Here is a 19,186-nt window from a genome sequence, read left to right on the forward strand (position 1 = left end):
CTCAGTCTGAGATCTTATTCAAAGATAAAGCCAGAGGCTGGAGAGATGGCTAAGCCGGTAAGGCACTTGCCTGAAAAGCCTAAGGATCTGGGTTTGATTCCCTAGTACCCACATAAAGCCAGATGCACAAAGTGGTGCATGTATCTGGAGTTCATCTGCAGTGGCTAGAGGCCCTGGCAGGCCCATTTTCTCTTGTCCTGCTTGCAAATAAATAAACAGATAAAAGTAAAGCTATACAGTCAATCAAGCTCTCTGGTGACCGGTTCCCTAAAATCTTCATTATTTATAAATTTCCCATGTATGTCTTTTTAAAATATTTTATTTATTTATTTGAGAAGAAGAGAGAGAAAGAAAGAAAGAAAGAAAGAAAGAAAGAAAGAAAGAAAGAAAGAAAGAGAGAGAAAGAAAATGGGCACGCCAGGGCCTCTAGCTACTGCAAACAAACTCCAGATGCATGTGTGTGCATGTGGCTTTACAAGGGTACTGCGGACTTGAATCTGGGTCCTTAGGCTTCGCAGACAAGTGCCTTAGCTACTAAGCCATCTCTCTAGCCCTTTTTTTTTTTTTTTTTTTTTTTTGGTTTTTCGAGGTAGGGTCTCACTCTGGCTCAGGCTGACCTGGAATTCACTATGTAGTCTCAGGGTGGCCTTGAACTCATGGTGATCCTCCTACCTCTGCCTCCCGAGTAGCCCATATATTTTAATTACCCTAAAAATTTCAAATACCTTGTCACTTGTTTAGATTGTAAGTAGTTATGAAATAAGATGCACAATGAGACCTCTTGTGTCTCTCCCACTTTCAGTTTGCTCTGGTTGTTCTTGATACACTTTGCACTTTGCAGAGATAGTGTACACATGAGCTTCAGGTTCACAGAAGATAAACAACAAACACAAATAAAGCCAGGGAGAGTTTCTGCAGACTTATGTTTAGGCTATTATTTAGGGGGGCCAGTTGTGGTGGCACATGCCACTAAATAAAGTGCTGAAGAGCCAGAGGCAGGAGGATCAGGAGTTCGAGACCAGCCTTTTAAAAAAGAAAAAAAATTAGGGGAGCAAGAGAGATGGCTCAGAGGTTAAGGCATTTTCCTGCGAAGCCTAATGACCTGGGTTTGGTTCCTCAGTACCCACATAGAGCCAGATGCACAAAGTAGCACATGCATCTGGAGTTCGTTTGCAGTGACTAGAGGCCCTGGCATGCCCACTGTCTGTCGGTCTATCTCTCTCTGCTTGCAAAATAAATTAATTAACTGAAAATGGTTCATAACCTTATTGATGAACACACACACACACACACACACACACACACACACACCCTGAGCTGAACTTGGTGAAAGCATTTCATAGTGGATAAAGACCTGAAAAATAAATTTCACCAGAGGCTGGGAGCTTAGGTCGTCAATTGTTTGTCTTGCAATCATGAGGAGCTGAGTTTGATCCCCAGAATCCATGTAAATAATAAAACAACAGCCATGGTAGCACATGCCTGTAATCCCAGCTCTGGGGAGGTAGAGGTAGGCAGACCCTTGAGGCTTGCTGGCAGGCTAATCTAACCTCATTAGCTGAGTTCCAGGCCAGTAAGAGGCCTGGAACTCAGTACACAGCACTTGAGGAATGAAACCCAAGGCTGTTCTCCAGCCTCCATACAAATGTGCGTGCATGTGTATGCATGCTCCCACATACACGCACAATCCCCCGCCTCCCCCCGCCACACAGCTTCTACAGCCCTCTGGTACTTGATAAATGGTCATGAAGACTCAAAAGCTGCTTTTGCTAAGGGGCATGGACTATTGGCTGGGGCCCTCAGATGCTGATGGGGAACCAAACCCAGAGTAACACTGCCTCTGTTTTTCATTTTGTATCTGTCTCCTTACCTGGCTTAAACTTTTGGGTTAGATTCCTGTTCAACTCTCATTACTTACAAAGTTTTCTCCTAAAGTTGCTATTTTCCCTTCAAGGCTGAGCACACTACAATAACTAAGGTATTTTTTAAAGAGTTTCAGGGATATTTCCAATACACTATCCACACCCGTTTGAGTGGCGCTTAGAAGTCCTCAGTCAGGTCCCCATAGTTCCCGAGAGCAGTGAAGCCCTACAGCAGATCACCCATGATGAGCCTGCTCCAGTGAGCACTTGCCTCATGGGAACTACATCCATGATCACAGGCCCAACAGATGAACATGCTGAGAAGGAAGTGGAGATTATCCCCAAGCAGCTGCAGTGTCTTCTTTGGTAGCAAATGGAGAAATAGAGGCAATCTCCTTGGCACCAGTAGGACTCTGCTATGCAAAGCCCTTGACACTCACCTCTGGTCTTTTCCCTTTAAATCTATTTTTTTTAATTTTATTTTAGAGAGAGAGGGAGAGAAAATTGGTACTCCAGGGCCTCAGCCGCTGCAATTGAACTCCAGATGCTTGCGCCACCTAGTGGGCACATGAGATCCTGTGCCTGCCTCACCTTTGTGCATTTGACTTGTTGTGTCTGGAGAGTAGAACGTGGGTCCTTAGGCTTCACAGGCAAGTGCCTTAACTGCTAAGCCATCTCTCCAGACTTGCCCTCTAAATCTGAAAGCTCATGTCAGTGCCCTGAAAAATGGGGCTATGAGGTGATCTCCCTCCTTCACTCAGTATGATCAAGCTGAAAATGCCATTCCTTTCTTGCCTTTCACCATTACCTTTTCCGTTTGCTTTCAAAGATGAGTGCCTGGTTTGTTGGGACTGCCCAGAGTCAGGTCTTGGACCTAAGACTCTGGGAATAATTGCACTCCACAGGAAACAGTAGTGAGAGAGCAGCATATGTAGTTATCTGCTCACTTCCCAAAGGTTAATGAATAACCTAGCTTCTTGACAATTATCAATACAGTTAATAATATAAAGAGAGAAAATCTTACAAATTAAGCAATATATGAATCAAATGCAACATGTAGATCTGATTTGAAGGTTGATTTCAAGAAATCAACTCTGCATATGTGGAATACTTTTAAATAAATGTCAGTTTTTAAACCAGTTTCATCTTCTATAAAATGAGGATAATAATAGTACCTTTATGACAAAGTTATTTGAGATAATCTTTAAATAGCATTTAATTCAGCATGTGGCTGAATTTTAGCTGTCATCATCACTTAAAAATAAAATCATACTTACCACCAAGGGCATCAGTTAGCTGATCCAGAGTGGGCTCTGGATGATTCCGAAGCAGTGCATAGATGGACATCACCATCCCAGGGGTGCAGAATCCACACTGGGTGCCGTGACATTTGGCAATCCTCTCCTGGAAGTACAAAAAGGTTAAGACATGCAGAGCTTGCATGCTGCTCCACAGTGACTGACTCAGAAGCAGCACCCAACGAGGTCCCCAGGGGATTCTCATGCTCACTGACATGGGAGCAGCCGCCACCCCTGAAACTCTTATCTCAGGCGCCTCCCACTGGGCTGGGTCATCTGACCACTGAGCTGCTAGCTTCACTGAAAACGGAGGCCGTGGTCCTTAGGAATCGCCAGGGGAGCTGTGACGTTTCAAGGCCCCAGGAACAGCCCAGATCACTTAATTTAAAGTCTCTGGGGTGAGGTGCCATCATATATATCTTTCCCTTTTGGGGGGGTGTGTCCCTGGTACTAATGTGGAGGTCAGTAGGGTAACTTCAGGTGCTGGCCCTTGCCTTCCTCTTTGAGGCACAGTCACTCACTGTCCACCGCTGTATTTACCTGGATAGCTGTCCTATAAGCTTCTCTAGTATCTGCCTCTCATCTTGCCATGGGCATGCTGGGACTGCAGACATACGTTACTGTGTTGGGTTCTAATTAAATGCTGGAGATCTGAACTCAGGTCCTCATGCTTGAGCAGCAAGTGCTGGATCCCGTGAACCATCTCCCCAGCTCTGCACACATCTTTCAAAGAGTCCTAGGTGATCTTGATGGGCAGCATGGTTGTGAATTACTGTGGTACAGTAAGTCCTCCAGAGAACTCACCAACTTACAGTCAAGTTCAGAAACAGGAGGGAAAAAAATATCACCTTGTGGGTGCCTTTGATCTGCCCATGACGGTGCTAGGGCCCCAGTGTGTAGGAGTTGGTAAAGCACCATTCGTAATCCAGATAATCAAGATGATGCCATCATCTTTATTTCCTCCCTACCTTTCCAGTCTCCATCATTTCCTCTTGGAAGTCTGACTTCCCAGGGACATATCCACTTTGTCTGCTTCCTTCTGGCAACATGGTGCCAAGAGGTGCTCAGCGAGAGTTAAAAATGAACAAGTGTTCTTCTACCTGTGCTGAATCAAGACTCATAGCCTATCTAAGGCGGATCCTTTCTCTCTAGCTTAATGAGTTTTCTTAACATTAAACAGAGCCCAAGATTCTTTCATGTATAGAGAATCTGAAATTTTGTCATGTTCTAGGTGGCTCCAATCTTATCCTTCTTTTTACCTACTCCCTACAAATGATCCTCAATAACTAAATCAAAACAAGTAGCAATGGAGGATAGTGTATGCACGGTGGAAGGAGTGTGGGTCTGAAGGTGCCATTTCCCTGGAAGGAGGAGCTGCTTCAAGAGAAAAGCCACAGACTCTGTGGGGAGTGCCTGGCCATACAAGTCCTAAGAGGAATGCGTCTGTTCAGTGGATGGTTGTTTTAAAAATATTTATTTATTTATTTATTTACTAGAAGGGGGAGAATAGGTGCGCCAGGGCCTCTACCCACTGCAAACAATGCCAGATACATGTGCCACCATGTGCATATGGCTTACGTGAGTTCTGGGGAACCGAACCTGGGTCCTTAGGCTTTGCAGGCAAGTGCCTTAACTGCCAATCCAGCGCTCTCCAGCCCAGTGGCTGATATTTTGATTCACCTTTATAATAAGGTTATTTTTCACTTTCCGACAACAAAAACAACCCAAGAATTACATCTCTCTATGCACATGGCTCTAGTTTCTTTGTGAGCTTTGGAGGAAAGAGATGAATACACCCCATCTAATTAGAGCACAGAACTTGGTCATGTCAGCATTTTTTTAATTAAAAAAGGGGGGATCCTCTAGTCTTTCTAAAGCATCTTCACAAGAAGTAAATCACAAAACACACTATATCCCAATGTCCCAGGTTCATGCTGAGCTCCAGTTAGATTTTAATAGTGGTGAATAAGCATCAGAGCCCATGTTCTCTACTCTCCTAATCTCAGGGACTCATGATGCTATTAAAGGTCTGCTTTCAGATTCCTTCTAAAGAAAAAGGTGTGCTCTCACCTGAATAGGATGAATCCTTGTTTTAGTGCTTCCTATGCCTTCTACTGTGGTGACAGCCGTACCATACAGAGAACAGATGGGGGTCAGGCAGGCAGTGGCTGGATAATGCCTTCAGAATGCAAAACAGAGGCACAAATTACATCATGTCCAATGGAAAAGGAAGACCAAGAACTCACTGAGCACCTCCAATGGGCAGGTTTTGATTGCTGTCCCTAGGCTCTGTGTCTTCATCTCATCCTTAGCTCACATGCAGTTTACAGACATTGAATCTGAGAATCAGAAGCTTTTTTTTTTCAGGGTCACAGCTGGAGAGTGCCATGGCAGGGTTAAACTCGACTTCCTTGTTATTCCAGTTCCAGAAGTGCTTCAGCCAATGAGGAGTTGAATGTAACTGACCTCTAAACTACCATTTATTCCAGCTTCTAGACAGAGCTGAGTTAAAGTTTCTGAAGTCTGGTTGGGCAATAAAGTGAATTGATACTGCTCCTTCAAAGAGAAACAGTGTCAGATATAGAGCTACTCAGTATCACAAACCATTGTTAGAAAATGTCCACTCAAGCTGAGTGTGCTGGCGCATGCCTTTAATCCTAGAACTCAGGAAGCAGAGGCAGGTGGATCACTGTGAGTTCAAGGCCACCCTGAGACTACATAGTGAATTCCAGGTCAGCCTGGGCTAAAGAAAGACCCTACCTTGAAAAAAAAAGAAAAGAAAGAAAATGTCCAATCAAAATGACCCCTCATGTGCCAAACATAACTGGAGATAGGTAATGAATACATAAGGCAAATTTCAACTTCAAAATAATCAGGAGCTTCAAATTAAGCAACAAGAAACACCATTTTAATCAGATATAATGACAAATGGTTTCAAAAGTTCTATCTAGCATTAACAAAGGTTTGGGGAAGCGGGTCTTATACAGCTTGCAAGGATGTAAGTGACACTCTCCCAGAGCTGTTCTGGGAAACAGTTCCTTGCAAGACCAAAAAAAATTAAATGGACACACTCTTGTACTTTGAAATTCTACCACTATGGATTCGTCATAGAGAAATAGTCATAGACATGAATATATTTACATCCCGTACTGAGTACATAAAAAGCTTAAATAAGTAAATTCTAGTAAATGATAAGTCATCCCAAGAGAAAAGATATATCTGTTCTTTATATATATATATATATATATATATATATATATATATATATATATATATAACTATATATATATATAGTTGTTCTCTTCCTGAAATGGAAGAAGAAAGAGGGATTTGCCTTATATAGGGATAAAGAAGCTGGGCGTGGTGGCGCACGCCTTTAATCCCAGCACTCAGGAGGCAGGGGTAGGAGGATCGCAGTGAGTTCGAGGCCACCTGAGACTCCATAGTGAATTCCAGGTCAGCCTGGACCAGAGTGAGACCCTACCTTGAAAAACCAAAAAAAGGGGGGGGGGAATAAAGAGACTCCAATTAACTTTCAACAAACCATTAGGACCACATGTGGGTAGATATAATGGGTTATGATACAAAGATGGATTCTTCTCCAGCAGTGCTCACTGGGTGCTGGAGGTGGTGCCCAACAATGAGGGTGAGGAAGAATTGAAAGGAAATCTCTAGTCTCTTACACTACCATTTCAGCCAGGCCTCTCCTCCTCTATTGTACAGGAGTCAGGCAGCCTTTTCAACTTTTGACAGGAAATTCTTTGACCACATGTTATTCTCATTGTTGGGACATTTTTTTCAAATCTATTGATATTCTTGTTTACCATGGGATTCTCACGACTTAGTACTTACTGTTCCTTTCACATAGTAGGTACACAGTATACATTACCAAATGATGAAATGAGGCAAAGTTCACTAGAGTTTGTTGCACGTTACCTTATCTGCTTGGTGCTGGGATTATATCGTGAAATCATCACTGTGCAGGCACCACAGCCGCCCCCTCCACAGCCATACTTAGTTCCTGTAAGTCGCACTGGAAGAAGCTGGTCAAAGACAACTCATTTTCCATAATTTTCTTCCTAGAACAGCCATGACCTTAGAAACCAGCACCCAGACTCTTAAATTCAAAATATATTTATCCAAAGACATATGTATATCTAAGATGCTTTTTTCCTAGGATAAAGTCTTGTTCCTCTTTATATATTACAGCTTCTGTCCTGCCTTTGTAAGAAACTGGATTTTAGAAGCTTCCAGAAACAGAGCCAAACTGAAAGGAGGAGGAGGAAGAAGAGAAGAGCCTATGCACATAGGCTTTTGAGAATTTGCAGGTATGAACACATTGCATATTTTTTCACCTTTATCTGAATCTTTGATGACATGCATGGAAACTGTTAAATGGTAAACAGTGTGTGGAATACCAGCATCACTATAGCCACACAGTGTGTCGTATGTCTGCTTTTCATTGGCAAAAGCTTTTGGCTATTCCCCAAGATCAACATCTCCTTATTTCATAACAGTACAAACGTCCAATCTTAGTCACACACAGAGTAGAAAACGGATGTTTCCAACTTCCTTGTCACTAGATGGGGTCATAAACAATGTAGGGCAGTGAAATGCAAATACAAATAATACACATGGCTTCTAGGAGTGAAGGGTCCTCAAGAGAAGAGGGTGTCCCTCTCTTTGTGCATTACTTCTATTTTTTAGAATTCAGATATAGCAGTTGGGCCTCACTTGGTCACCTCTGACTGTGAGGAGAATGACATGAAGGTGATCTGTAACAAAGCTTTCTCACAGCCATGGGAACATGCCTCAGGAACAGACTCGTGAAACAGGGACGAACAAGTGTGTTGGTACAGAGACATGGAGTCCTTGTCAACTATCCCTTGTGGCTTTGATGTACATGTCCTGGCCAGACCAGCAGCCTAGGGCAAGGCCCATCTAATTTCTCCTAACCATTACCAGTTTGGATCTGCCTTGTGACCCAAGGGCTCCCCAAACCTTCCCTATCTATCCCCTACCTTTGTTCATGTAGATATTTCTCCTAACAAAATGTTGTCATGCAGTGGCTCTGGTTTTTGCCATTTACTTCCTGGAGAACCTGACCCAATTTAGTGACAAACAAATAAACATCCACCTTTTATCCAGTTTACTAATAGTGAACCCAACTTTAAAATCCTATATGTAGGTGCTATGGCTGACCAGAAAGTTAGCACTCATTGTTCTCTTGTTCAAAGATGTCAAATGACTTTCAGAAACATATTTGTGTCTTAAAAGTCATTATTTATGCTTTGCAATTTTGTGCTCTTTCAGGGAGTATCACTATTCCCAGGTAGAGAAATGTACTAGCTCCAATTATCACATAATTTTGCATAGGATTTAGTGAGAAAATACCAGTCTTTGGAAGCCTCTGACGTTTGTGCATAGCAAGCTAAGAAAGTTTTATAGTTATATGTTCAGCTGTAATTTCTCAATTTTTCGGTGATTTTTGGGATCTTTCTGATAAAGATTGGGCATTGAAGATAAAAGTATAAATGTCGTGACTCTTGATTCCAAACAATGTTTACTCTATCATTTTAGCATCCATCACTTTAATTCCCATTGCTAGTTTGTCTATTTTATACCATCTATATAGCTGCTAAAACAGAGATTAAAGAACTTGGTTCTTCTGAGAGCCACAATTAAAAGCAGGACCTAAACTGGGCATGGTGGCGCTTGCCTTTAATCCCAGCACTCAGGAGGCAGAGGTAGAAGGATCACTGTGAGTTTGAGGCCACCCTGAGACTACATAGTGAATTCCAGGTCAGTCTGGGCTAGAGGGAGACCCTGTCTTGGAAAACCAAAAAAAAAAAAAAAAAAAAAAAAGTAGGACCTAAGAGCTTCTCAAAGGCAAACATAAAAATGAGACAGACAAAAGTAAAGATGTTCAAAGGTGAGACAAAGATTCTCAGTGTGTGCCTAAAAAGATGAAACACCACCTGATGAGGACATTCAGGCTAAACTCACACATCACACGAAGCAAAGGATATGATTCTTCCTCAGGTAGGGTAACAGCATTGTTTCAGGGTCGACATTTTTTTCTATCACCTATGCAAGAGAATAAACAGTTATGCACACAAAATGGAGAGATCTAGTGTAGTGTTCACATTGGCAGGCTCGCGTTAATGTGCCTGAAATGCAAAGGATCAATCCTTCTACTAGTTGCCAATTAATTTCACCCGTGGCACACACATTGCCATTCAGGTGTGAGTCTGAACCTCCACCTCTCCCATTGTGCCTCTGTCCTTCAGCCTGAATCATGGCTGTTCACTAAGGTGGAGTTTGTTTCTACTAACACGAGGCCGACTCCTCCCCGACACTAGTACAGTGAAATAGAAGGGGTAGGGTAAGGAGGAGAAAAACAGAAACAGATTCGAGAAGTGTTGGACAAACGTTGCTTCTGAAAAAATGATGTGGCTAACTTGAAGGACTCGTTGTATATTGAATACATGGAGACCACAGCCAACCATGGCCCCAAAGTAAAGAAACAAATGTGTACGTCAAGCAGCGCAGAGCTGCGTGGCTGCGCACCCTCACACAAGTTGAGAGACTGCTGGTTGCATGCTCTGCAGCGGCAGTACTGAGGGGTGGCGTGTCTGGAATGTCACCCTGATTGTGGTTTTCTAGAAATTCTGTTTTTTATTTTATTTTTGTCTTTTTTATCATATGTATTTCTTTTTGGACATGAAATACCATTTTATCTCCTTGCCCCAGATTCCATTACCCTGGGGACCCTCCTCTGTGGGGTTATGGTATTCCCTGTGGGATCATGAAGGCATCGTATCAATCAGTCCCTGTGGGGTAGAGATGTGTGTAAGGGGAACTGTGCCTGCCCACTCTGTGGCTCTTACAATCTTTCCACTCCTTCTTCTGCAATGTTCCCTGAGCCACGGTAGGCTTGATAAAAGTCTGATGCGGTGTTGAGTTCTTTATAGCCCCTAGTTCATTATTAGTTTTGATTGAAGTTAGCATACAAAGTAATAGGCCTTTGGTATTTTCATGCTTATATGTCATTATATTTGGGTCTTACTACCCTCTCCTTTCTGTCCTCCTCTTTGCTGGTCTCTTTCCTCCCTCAAAATAATCCCCCTTTCTGGTTTCATGTCACATGTACTTAAGACTTCTTTTGCACTTAGAGAACAGACAGAAGCATGGCTTGCCGCCCAAATGTGTAAGCCCAAGTCATCCTTCATCACATTACAGTGATTTTCCCTTCTGGGAAGTAGATGAGGGGAGCCATATGCTCCTTTAGCACCTAGTCCTCAGCCACAGTCTACAGAGGAATGTGCTGGGCACAAGCAGGACTTACACCAGCCACCAGGTGGAGCTGAATCCCAGCGGAACAGGCAGTGGAGAGATGTGTGCGTGGAGACTGGATTCACTCGCTGTTGTGTGACTGTCCTCTGAGAACAACAACTATTGTCATCTTTATCAGAAGCAGTTGTGACAATCCACAAGAAACTGTCAAGATCTGGTCCCACTGATGTGCCCCCACAGAAGAGAGCTGGGAGGGTTACCAGACCCTCACTTGAGGCCCCAGGCACCCCTGTGCCAACTGTATTCAGTACAGAGGTCTCGTGCTCTAGAGGGGGAGGTGGTATATACAGAAGGTTGAAGAGCAGGGGATGGGAACTCCATCTATGCTGGGCCGAGACTTTCGATGCTACAGCTGCTTTGGGGTCTCATGCTCCTGGTACGCCTCACCCATGCTCTATAAGGAGGTCCAATAAATTAATTGGTGTGCCAGGATAAACTTTTGTGGAATTGGACTTGAGTCTGTCATGGGTGCCCTGCCTGTGGGAAGTAAGCACTTATCAGTCCCCTCCCCCAAGAAAAGAGTTCATAACACATGCACACATGCACGCATGTGCATGGACACACACGCACGTGTTCTGTAAGATATGAAAATAGGGTATCCTCAACTGGCTGTCAGTGGAACTTTTCATTTTAATTTGTAAGCTTACTTCTTCCCTTCTCTTCCCCATGCTGACTCATAGCCTCGCCTCGCGTACTACTATTTTTAATTTTCTTTCAACCTATTGCAACCAGTGTCACCAAGTACTACCACTTGCACTTTTGAAAGGATTCTCTAAATGCCTTTCACCACACTGCCACCATTAGCGGGAGCCTTCATCCTGGAGTCTGAACACCTGTAACAGCCACTTCACACCCCTCCCTGTATGAGCACCCTGGGTCTGAATCCTCCAGGTGCTGAAACACGGCTCTCTGGAATCAGACCTTCTGGAACAGGAACCAGAAAGTGTGCTGCATTAGTGAGCATGCTGGGCTTCGGGAAAGCTGTACTAGAGTCCCTGGCATGCAAGAAGAAATTTGAACTCTTTTTTAAAAATTTATTTTTAACCAGGTGTAGGAGGATCACCATAAGTTTGAGGCTACCTTGAGATTACATAGTTAATTCTAGATCAACCTGAGCTAGAGCAAGACTTGACCTCTAAAGCCAAAAAAAAAAAAAAACTATATATATATATATATATATGTGTGTGTGTGTGTGTGTGTGTGTGTATGTATGTATGTGTGTGTGTATAAATATAAATATATATATAATTAATATATATATACACATAGATACATATATATATTAATTATTAGAGAGAGAACAAATAGGTGCTCCAGGGCCTCCAGTCACTGCAAAGGAACTCCAGTCACATGCACCACCCCGTGCATCTGACCTAGGTCCTCAGGCTTCACAGGCAAGCACCTTAACTGCTAAGTCATCCCTCCAGCCCAAAAGTTAAACTCTTTAGCAATGTGTCTTTGATAAACTGCCCTCTCATCGCCTGCCAGTTGATGTGCACCACCTGAACTCTGGTCTCACGGGAGAACTGGCCAATCCCACAATGGACTTTTAACTTCCACCACATTTGCTTTCCAGGATCCTTTCATGCCGCAACTGCTTCTGTTCCCCTTTACTTGGCAGATTACATTGCCTGTCACTCGATGGCATTCAATGTCCTCTGTGGAGAACTTGCCCCACTTCATTCCCTAAATAACCACTTTCCACTGTCCAAGGTCCTCTCTCTGTTGTGGCCCATGTTTCATAATCATTTGTGTAGCTGACAAGCCTCCCTTCATTCTCCAGAACCACCACCTTCTGTTGTGCTTTGTTTTCAAACACAGAGCTCAGAGCAGAAGGTCTAGCATAGGGGCAAAATCAGCGTCAACTAATGCAATGAATAACTTGAACCTGGTATACCCAATCTGCTATGAGAACTCCAAAGAGGGAGGAATGACCTGGCAAACTGTTGGCTGTGTCCCTGCATGATGAAGTGGCTACAACTCCAACAGCCACCTTACACAAGGCAGAAACACAGTAACGGCAGGAGAGGATATTCCAGAAAACGTGAAGAAGCTTCCGGACCATCCTCACAATTTCTCCCTCTACAATAGGGAAACCGACGTGCGTCTTGTTTCAAGCAACTACTAGCTTTAAGTTTATTACATGCATTAATACACACAGTGGATGCACAGATGGACTTACAAAAAGTGAATGGCCTACAAAGTAAAGAATAGCATTAAGCTGGAGGGATTTTAATTAAAATAGATGGAAAAATAGTCACATGTTTTTAGGAAGGAAAAGAAAGATACCTTGTATTTATTTATTTTTATTTATTTGATATACATGTTCCCACAAATGTTTCAGATTAGTATCTGATTCAAATGGTACTGGCTTGAAATACATTTGTTTTTCTTGGTTTGGTGGGTGGCTTGCATGGGAGAGGGGTGTGGGAGAAGGAATAGAGTAAGCATTGTGTCCTGGAAGGCCAGAGGAAAGCAGGGGTTCAGAGCTAACCTGGTGGCTGGGGTGTGGAACAGTAGCAAAGGGAATTCTTCTCACTGGCTCTGGCCTGGGAAGATGGCCCAGAAGAGCCCAGCTGCCCTGAGGTAGAAGTAGGGTACAGGCACTGTACGTGCCCATCTCAGCATAGCCTTGGGGGCTGTGAATCTGCCCTCTGTCTCCCTCCCATCCCCCCGCCCCCACCCCCGCCCCGATCTTCCGAGAGAGCCCAGGTTCACACCACATGAGGCTCTGCCAGATCTAAGAAGCACAGGAGGAACAAAGAAAGAAAGGGAGGAAGGGAAAGGGGAAAACAAAGTCTGGGAGGGAAAGAAGCGTCTGGGAAGGAAAGAAGTGCCTGTGAACGCAGCAGGGCAACAGGCAGAGGTGAGGGACTGTGGGCCCATGGGGGGCACAGTTAGTAGGAAGCAGCCTTCCAGCAGAGGAGGCAGCCAGGGACGGTCACTGGGACACTCCTGCTTCTCTCTCACCTGACACTTCTTCCTGGCTCAGCTGAGTCTACCCTGAGCTACTGCAGCCATTCGAGCAGCCCTGCAATGTCCTCTCTTCCAAGGACCCCAGGAAACACTAAGCTATGCCACCAGCTGACAGTTCTTTCTAAATTCCTCCATAAACAGCAGGCAAGGACCGCTGCTGCCTCTGGCTACACCTCAGTCCTCTTGAGGCTTCTGGGCAGGTTCTGGCTCTGCTAAGGAGGCAGACTGCTACTAGTCTGGGCATGAATAATAGTCTCACCCTGTTAATCAGGCTCTATGGAGTTTAATTTTCACCCCAGTTTCACAGGAAATTGTACTTCTACCAGCTCCATTTTGCAGAGGTGAAAACAGAGGCTTGGAGATAGTAAAAGCCTTGCCTAAGGCTCCCTGGGGGCAGAGTAGACTTGTGGGATCCACTGCTTTGGTCTCCAGGCTTCATGCCTTATGTAGGTTTGTAAGTGGAGCTTAGAAAGCTGGGTCGATGGTAGGCTTGAATATTGATTGGCTCTTCCTTTCTCAAACCTATGGTAACTGGCCTCCTCTTCTTCCACGGCCCCTGTAGTGGAGTATGAGATCTCCCTTTAGCGAGGGCTCTGACCACTTGCTTCCAGACAGACCCTTAGCTTCTGTCTTGATGCCCTGGGGATATTTGCACAATGACAGACCAGAGGCAAGCCAGTTATCAGAATTTTCTAACAGGTTTCCAGGTTCCTTTCAAAGGCAGATTTTGAATTCCAGAGGTCTTGTCTGACTTTGAAGTCACTTCTCTCTGTGGTTTCTCTCATACTTTTGTAAATAGTCCCTATTCATGCAGCAATCAGGCTTGTTGCCAGTACCGGAGAACACATGTCAAAGAGTTAGGAAGAGAGTAGGAAAGGGGTGACGTGAATTTCTTCAATGAGGTAATTTCAAAACCGAAATTGGTATTTCTATTGTGTACTTTACATACACTTGCCTGACATTTGGTCCCCAGAAAAAGTGGGTATGTTTATTCGTAATAATCAATAGAAGCTGGGCATGGTGGTGCACTCCTTCAATCCCAGAACTCAGGAAGCAGAGGGAGGAGGATCACCAAGAGTTCAAGGCCACCCTCAGACTACATAGTGAATTTCAGGTTAGCCTGGGCTAGAGTGAGACCCTACCTCAAACAAATAAAATAAAATCAATAGAGCATAAGCTGGTGTTGTGCATTATACTAATACTCCCAATGTAGTTTGCTTGGAAGCGGAGGGAAAGAGGGAGGGAGGGAGGGAGGGAGGGAGGGAGGGAGGGAGGGAGGGGAAGATTGCAGATTCAGAATGCTTGTTGCCTTATTGAAGTAAACCTTACCATCACCTTGCTGTGAAGCTGTATTCTGGCTCCTGGCCATGTCTCTAGCCCTACCAATCTATTCCCTAAGACCACAGAAGCACTACTTCCTCTGGAATTTTCTGACTGAAATACTCTTTACAAAGATGTTTGCTTGGCTTGTTCCTACTTCATCCCAGACACTACTCAAATGTCATCCTCTCAGCCCAAACACCCATCTCCTTTCGTCATCATTTCCTCTCCATCTCTGTCCCCTTACTTTGCTTCATTTTTTAAATTTATTTGAGAGCGACAAAAAGGGAGGGGGGGGGAGAGAGAGAGAGAATGGACTTCCAGCCACTGCAAAGGAACTCCAGATGCATGGGCCCCCTTGTGCATCTGGCTTATGTGGATACTGGGGAATTGAGCCTCAAACCAGGGTCCTTAGGCCTCACAAGCAAGGGCTTAACTGCTAAGCCATCTCTCCAGGCCACTTTGCTGCATTTTTACACCGGCACCTGTCGCTGCTTCATGTTACACAGTCTCCATTTATGAATATGCTTGTTGGCTCTCCCCCAGCACTGGGTAAAGTCATCAGCAGGGACTCTGTCATTGCTGTGGTCTGCTCTATCCCATAAGCCTAAACATAGTTTGACATATGTTAGGCTTTTAATAAATGCACAGATATAATGCTCATGACGACCCTTGCTTAAGTGATTGGCATTTCACCCTTTTAGGAAGGGAGTGAACCTCTAAGAGGTTCTGCTAGCTCAGCGAGAGAACTGCAGTTGAATTCTCATTTAAATAAGACACACTGTTAGGCTTACTCTATCACAGGTAAACAAAAGAAGAAAACTTGACTGTAAAGTCAGCCACTTCACCCTAGTTTTCTTAGTTCATCCTCACAGCTATCCTGTGAGGGGAGCCCAAGGGAGCCCATCACTGATGGAAAACACAAGCTCATCTTATCCCAGGAAGAACACAGGCATTAGGAGCAGGTTTTTAAATTTAATTCTTCTCTTCTCTTCTCTTCTCTTCTCTTCTCTTCTCTTCTCTTCTCTTCTCTTCTCTTCTCTCTCTTCTCTTCTCTTCTCTTCTCTTCTCTTCTCTTCTCTTCTCTTCTCTTCTCTTCTCTTCTCTTCTCTTCTCATTCTAGGGGCTTGTACAACTTGGGAGATCAGAACAGGCCTTACATGTGAGGGGCTTGATGCTAAATCTTTCTTAGCTTTTTTGAGATAGAGCCTTAGTAGAAAGAGTGAGGACCCCCTGCTCCGCATGGGCGTCGTGGAGAGCAGCCCCGCAGCCCCCTTGCCTTTTTGCCTCGGTTCTCCCTTCAACATGCTTACCAGTGTCCTGAGAACGCTCAGAGCAGGCAGCACCCACACCCATACCCGGGGGGGGGGGGTATTTTAAAGACCGCCCAGGAGCCTTTGCTACTCCTCGGCCACAAGCTTTTGCCTGATCCGAGGTCTTCAGAAGCAGAGGACAGAAGCCACTTTCAGCAGAGGACCCTGGGGTCTCCAGAGCCTGGATTTGGTAAACACCTGCTGTGACTTTCAAGTGTCACTTTTTTTTTTAATGTACGAAAGCCCAAGGGTGGCTTGAAATAGGCCTGGGATCCTGTCCCCGTTGGACATTGTTTAGTGCTCATCCTGCGCAGCTGGGTTGAGGCTGTAGATTCAGTCTGCTGGAAGATGTAGTCCGCTGGCGTTGGGAGGGAGGGAAAAGTTTGGAAGCGTTGGCCTAGACTGGTAGGAGTAACACTTTTTCCCTTTTTGTTTGCGGAGGGTGCAGGTGGGGGGGGTGGGGGGGAGCTGCTTATCAGACTCTTGAGCCGCGGAAGGACAAGGATAGCGAGAGCAAGGAGCGAAGATTGCGGGGCAGCCCCTGAAATGTTTCTTTCACCCGTGAGGATGCGCAAGTGGCGACCTAAAGGCAGCCGCGCGTCCTTTGGCGCTTTGGAAAGGACGAGGGGCCCGGGCTCGAGATGCGGGCCGCCCTTCCCCAAACCCATCCCCATGCCCATGCCCATGCCCATGCCCACGCGCTCACCTTGCGGCCGTTCACGTAGAAGAGCAGCTCCGGGACCAGGGCCATGGCTGGGGCCGACCGGGGCGCAGCGGCGGCGAAGGCTCACGGCCGGCCGACCCGGGCAGGGCAGCCGGACTAAGTCTCCGATGGCAGGGCGGGGCGGGACGGAGCTTGTCAGAGCCCGCAGTCCACCCACTGGCTAGAAAGTTCTGGAAGTTCAGCTGCTTGGACAAACTCTGCCCTGATGATTGTTATTAGCGCGTGTGGACGGCGCGGGCGCGCGGGGCGGACCGAAATTGTTTGCCATAGATGGAATTGCGTCCCTGGCCTTGCCCGGTTGGGTCGCGGAGCGTGGGTGCCATCCTCTCTTGGCTCTTAGATGCTGTGGTACCCAAGATTTTATCAAGCCACTTTCCAGCTAGGCTCCCTCCCCTCCCCTCCACCACGGCAGCTCATTTCTGCTTTCGTTTTCTGTGCTGGGCATGGTACCCAGAGCATCACTCGGTCACTCGCTACATGCCCAGGAGTTCCATACTCTTAAAGCAAATTAAGTTCCTCTATTACTGCAAGTCTGCGGGAAAGAAGCTTAAGGACAACGAATGGCTTTACGACGTTATTTTTCAGCTCTAGAGAGCATTATCCAGAGTTGGGAATTTAGCTCCCTGGAAGAGCGCATGTCTGACTAAACAAGCCTAAGACTCTTGAGTGTGGTCTAAAAACCAGAAATCATTATTCGTAAGTCTAGTTTTTAAATCAAGAGCCCCCCCCCATAGAATTTTTCAAAAAAAAACAAAAAACAAAACGTGGTTTATCACTCTGATTTATCACTCTTGACAATTTAGCCAGTAATTAAGTACAGGCTGTCTCTGGCAACTATCAAGAGATGTAAAACTTCATGGAAACTTTTTTTTTTTAACTTGGAAAATACTTATCTATACTCAAAAGTATAAAGCTGAAAATCACTCAGAAATTGCCACTTTACCCTCACATTTTTTTGGAATCTACATTATAAAAACTTTCAAAACCTCAAAAGAGAGCAAACTACCCTTCAGACTTTTCTCTTAATACACTTTCCTGTATCATTTCATTTATGTGAACAGAAATTTGTATTGTGAAATTTTCCAAAAATTTTTACCTGAAAGAGAAGAGCATCTCCCTACTCAAAGGAGCTTTAGCAGTTTAACACTCCCTTTCTTTTCCGAAATTCTCAGACATTAGTTTACCCTAAATCCTTCAGTAGACATCAAGCGGTGGTACACATATGCATTTTCTTAGTCACATTACTTTTTCCCAGGGTCCAAAGAAGGCTTTTTACGATTAACCTTTGTGAATCTAGAAGGATCCTCACCTCCCATTTTTGTTTCGCTTTTCTAAAATATTTTCTATCATTATTTATTCATTAGATACAGAGGGACAGAGAGAAGGGAGGGAGGGAGAGAAGGGAGCGCCAGGGCTTCTAGCCACTGCAAATGAACTCCAAATGCATGTGCCACGATGTGTATCTGGCTAACGTGGGACCTGGAGAATCAAACCTGGGTCCTTAGGCTTCACAGGCAAGCGCCTTAACCGCTAAGCCATCTCTCCAGCCCCATCGTTTCCTTTTTTAACCTATTGGTTGACCGACAGTAATTGTACACATTTGTGGAGTGTAATGTCATGTTTTCACTCCTACATACATTGTGTAATAATCAAAACAGAGTAATGAACATACCTATCCCCTTGTAATTTTACCATTTCCTTATGATGAGTACATTCAAAAAGCTCCTTCCAGCTGCTTCGAGATATACAATGTTAAATGGATTCACCCTACTGTGGAATAGATTGTACCTGTTGGCCAGCCCCTCCCATCCCCTATCTTCTACTTTTCTGTTTCCAGCGTTTTGGCTCCCAACTGGAGAAAGGAGCATATGGCCCGGGCGGGTGTGCCTTTCAATGCTATTCCATGATTGCAGCTAGCTCCCGTTTCCTGCCTGATGCAAGGGGAATAATTTTCCCTGCCACATATTCCCACTGCCATGCTGTTGTGCACAAACGGACGAGGCCACAGAAGACACGGACTGAGCCGCTGAAACTCTGAGCCAAGCAAATTTTTCCTACCTTTAAGCATTCTGTCAAGTATTTTGTTCTCAGTGATGCAAATGAAGCCAACACATTATCTAAGGAATGATGGGGACCGACATAGAGGGCGAAAGTTGGTATTCAAAGATTCTCAAACCAGGCCATGGTGATACCTGCACACCTTTAATCCTAGCACTTAGGAGGCAGAGGTAGGAGGATCGCTGTGAGTTTGAGGCCAGCCTGAGACTATGTAGTGAATATGTGGTCGGCCTGGGCTAGAGGGAGATCCAACCAGGAAGCAGCACTGACCACCACCCA

The 19,186-nt window shown here is 44.9% G+C and overlaps 1 protein-coding gene across 1 annotated transcript in view; it reads right to left on the reverse strand.

Moving 5' to 3' along the window:
* Aox1 (aldehyde oxidase 1) overlaps positions 1 to 16,929 on the reverse strand; it is a 75,247-nt gene extending 58,318 nt beyond the window's left edge. Inside the window, exons 1-5 of the mRNA XM_045147693.1 lie at positions 16,832 to 16,929; positions 9,190 to 9,247; positions 7,097 to 7,193; positions 5,231 to 5,339; positions 3,140 to 3,266 (exon numbers count right to left, since the gene is read on the reverse strand). Coding sequence (XP_045003628.1) covers positions 3,140 to 3,266; positions 5,231 to 5,339; positions 7,097 to 7,193; positions 9,190 to 9,247; positions 16,832 to 16,876 — 436 coding nt within the window. The 5' untranslated portion in view covers positions 16,877 to 16,929. The remainder of the gene's footprint in view (positions 1 to 3,139; positions 3,267 to 5,230; positions 5,340 to 7,096; positions 7,194 to 9,189; positions 9,248 to 16,831) is intronic.
* Positions 16,930 to 19,186: the final 2,257 nt, after the last annotated feature.

This window comes from Jaculus jaculus, chromosome 4, assembly GCF_020740685.1.
Source record: "Jaculus jaculus isolate mJacJac1 chromosome 4, mJacJac1.mat.Y.cur, whole genome shotgun sequence".
Lineage (NCBI taxonomy): Eukaryota > Metazoa > Chordata > Mammalia > Rodentia > Dipodidae > Jaculus > Jaculus jaculus.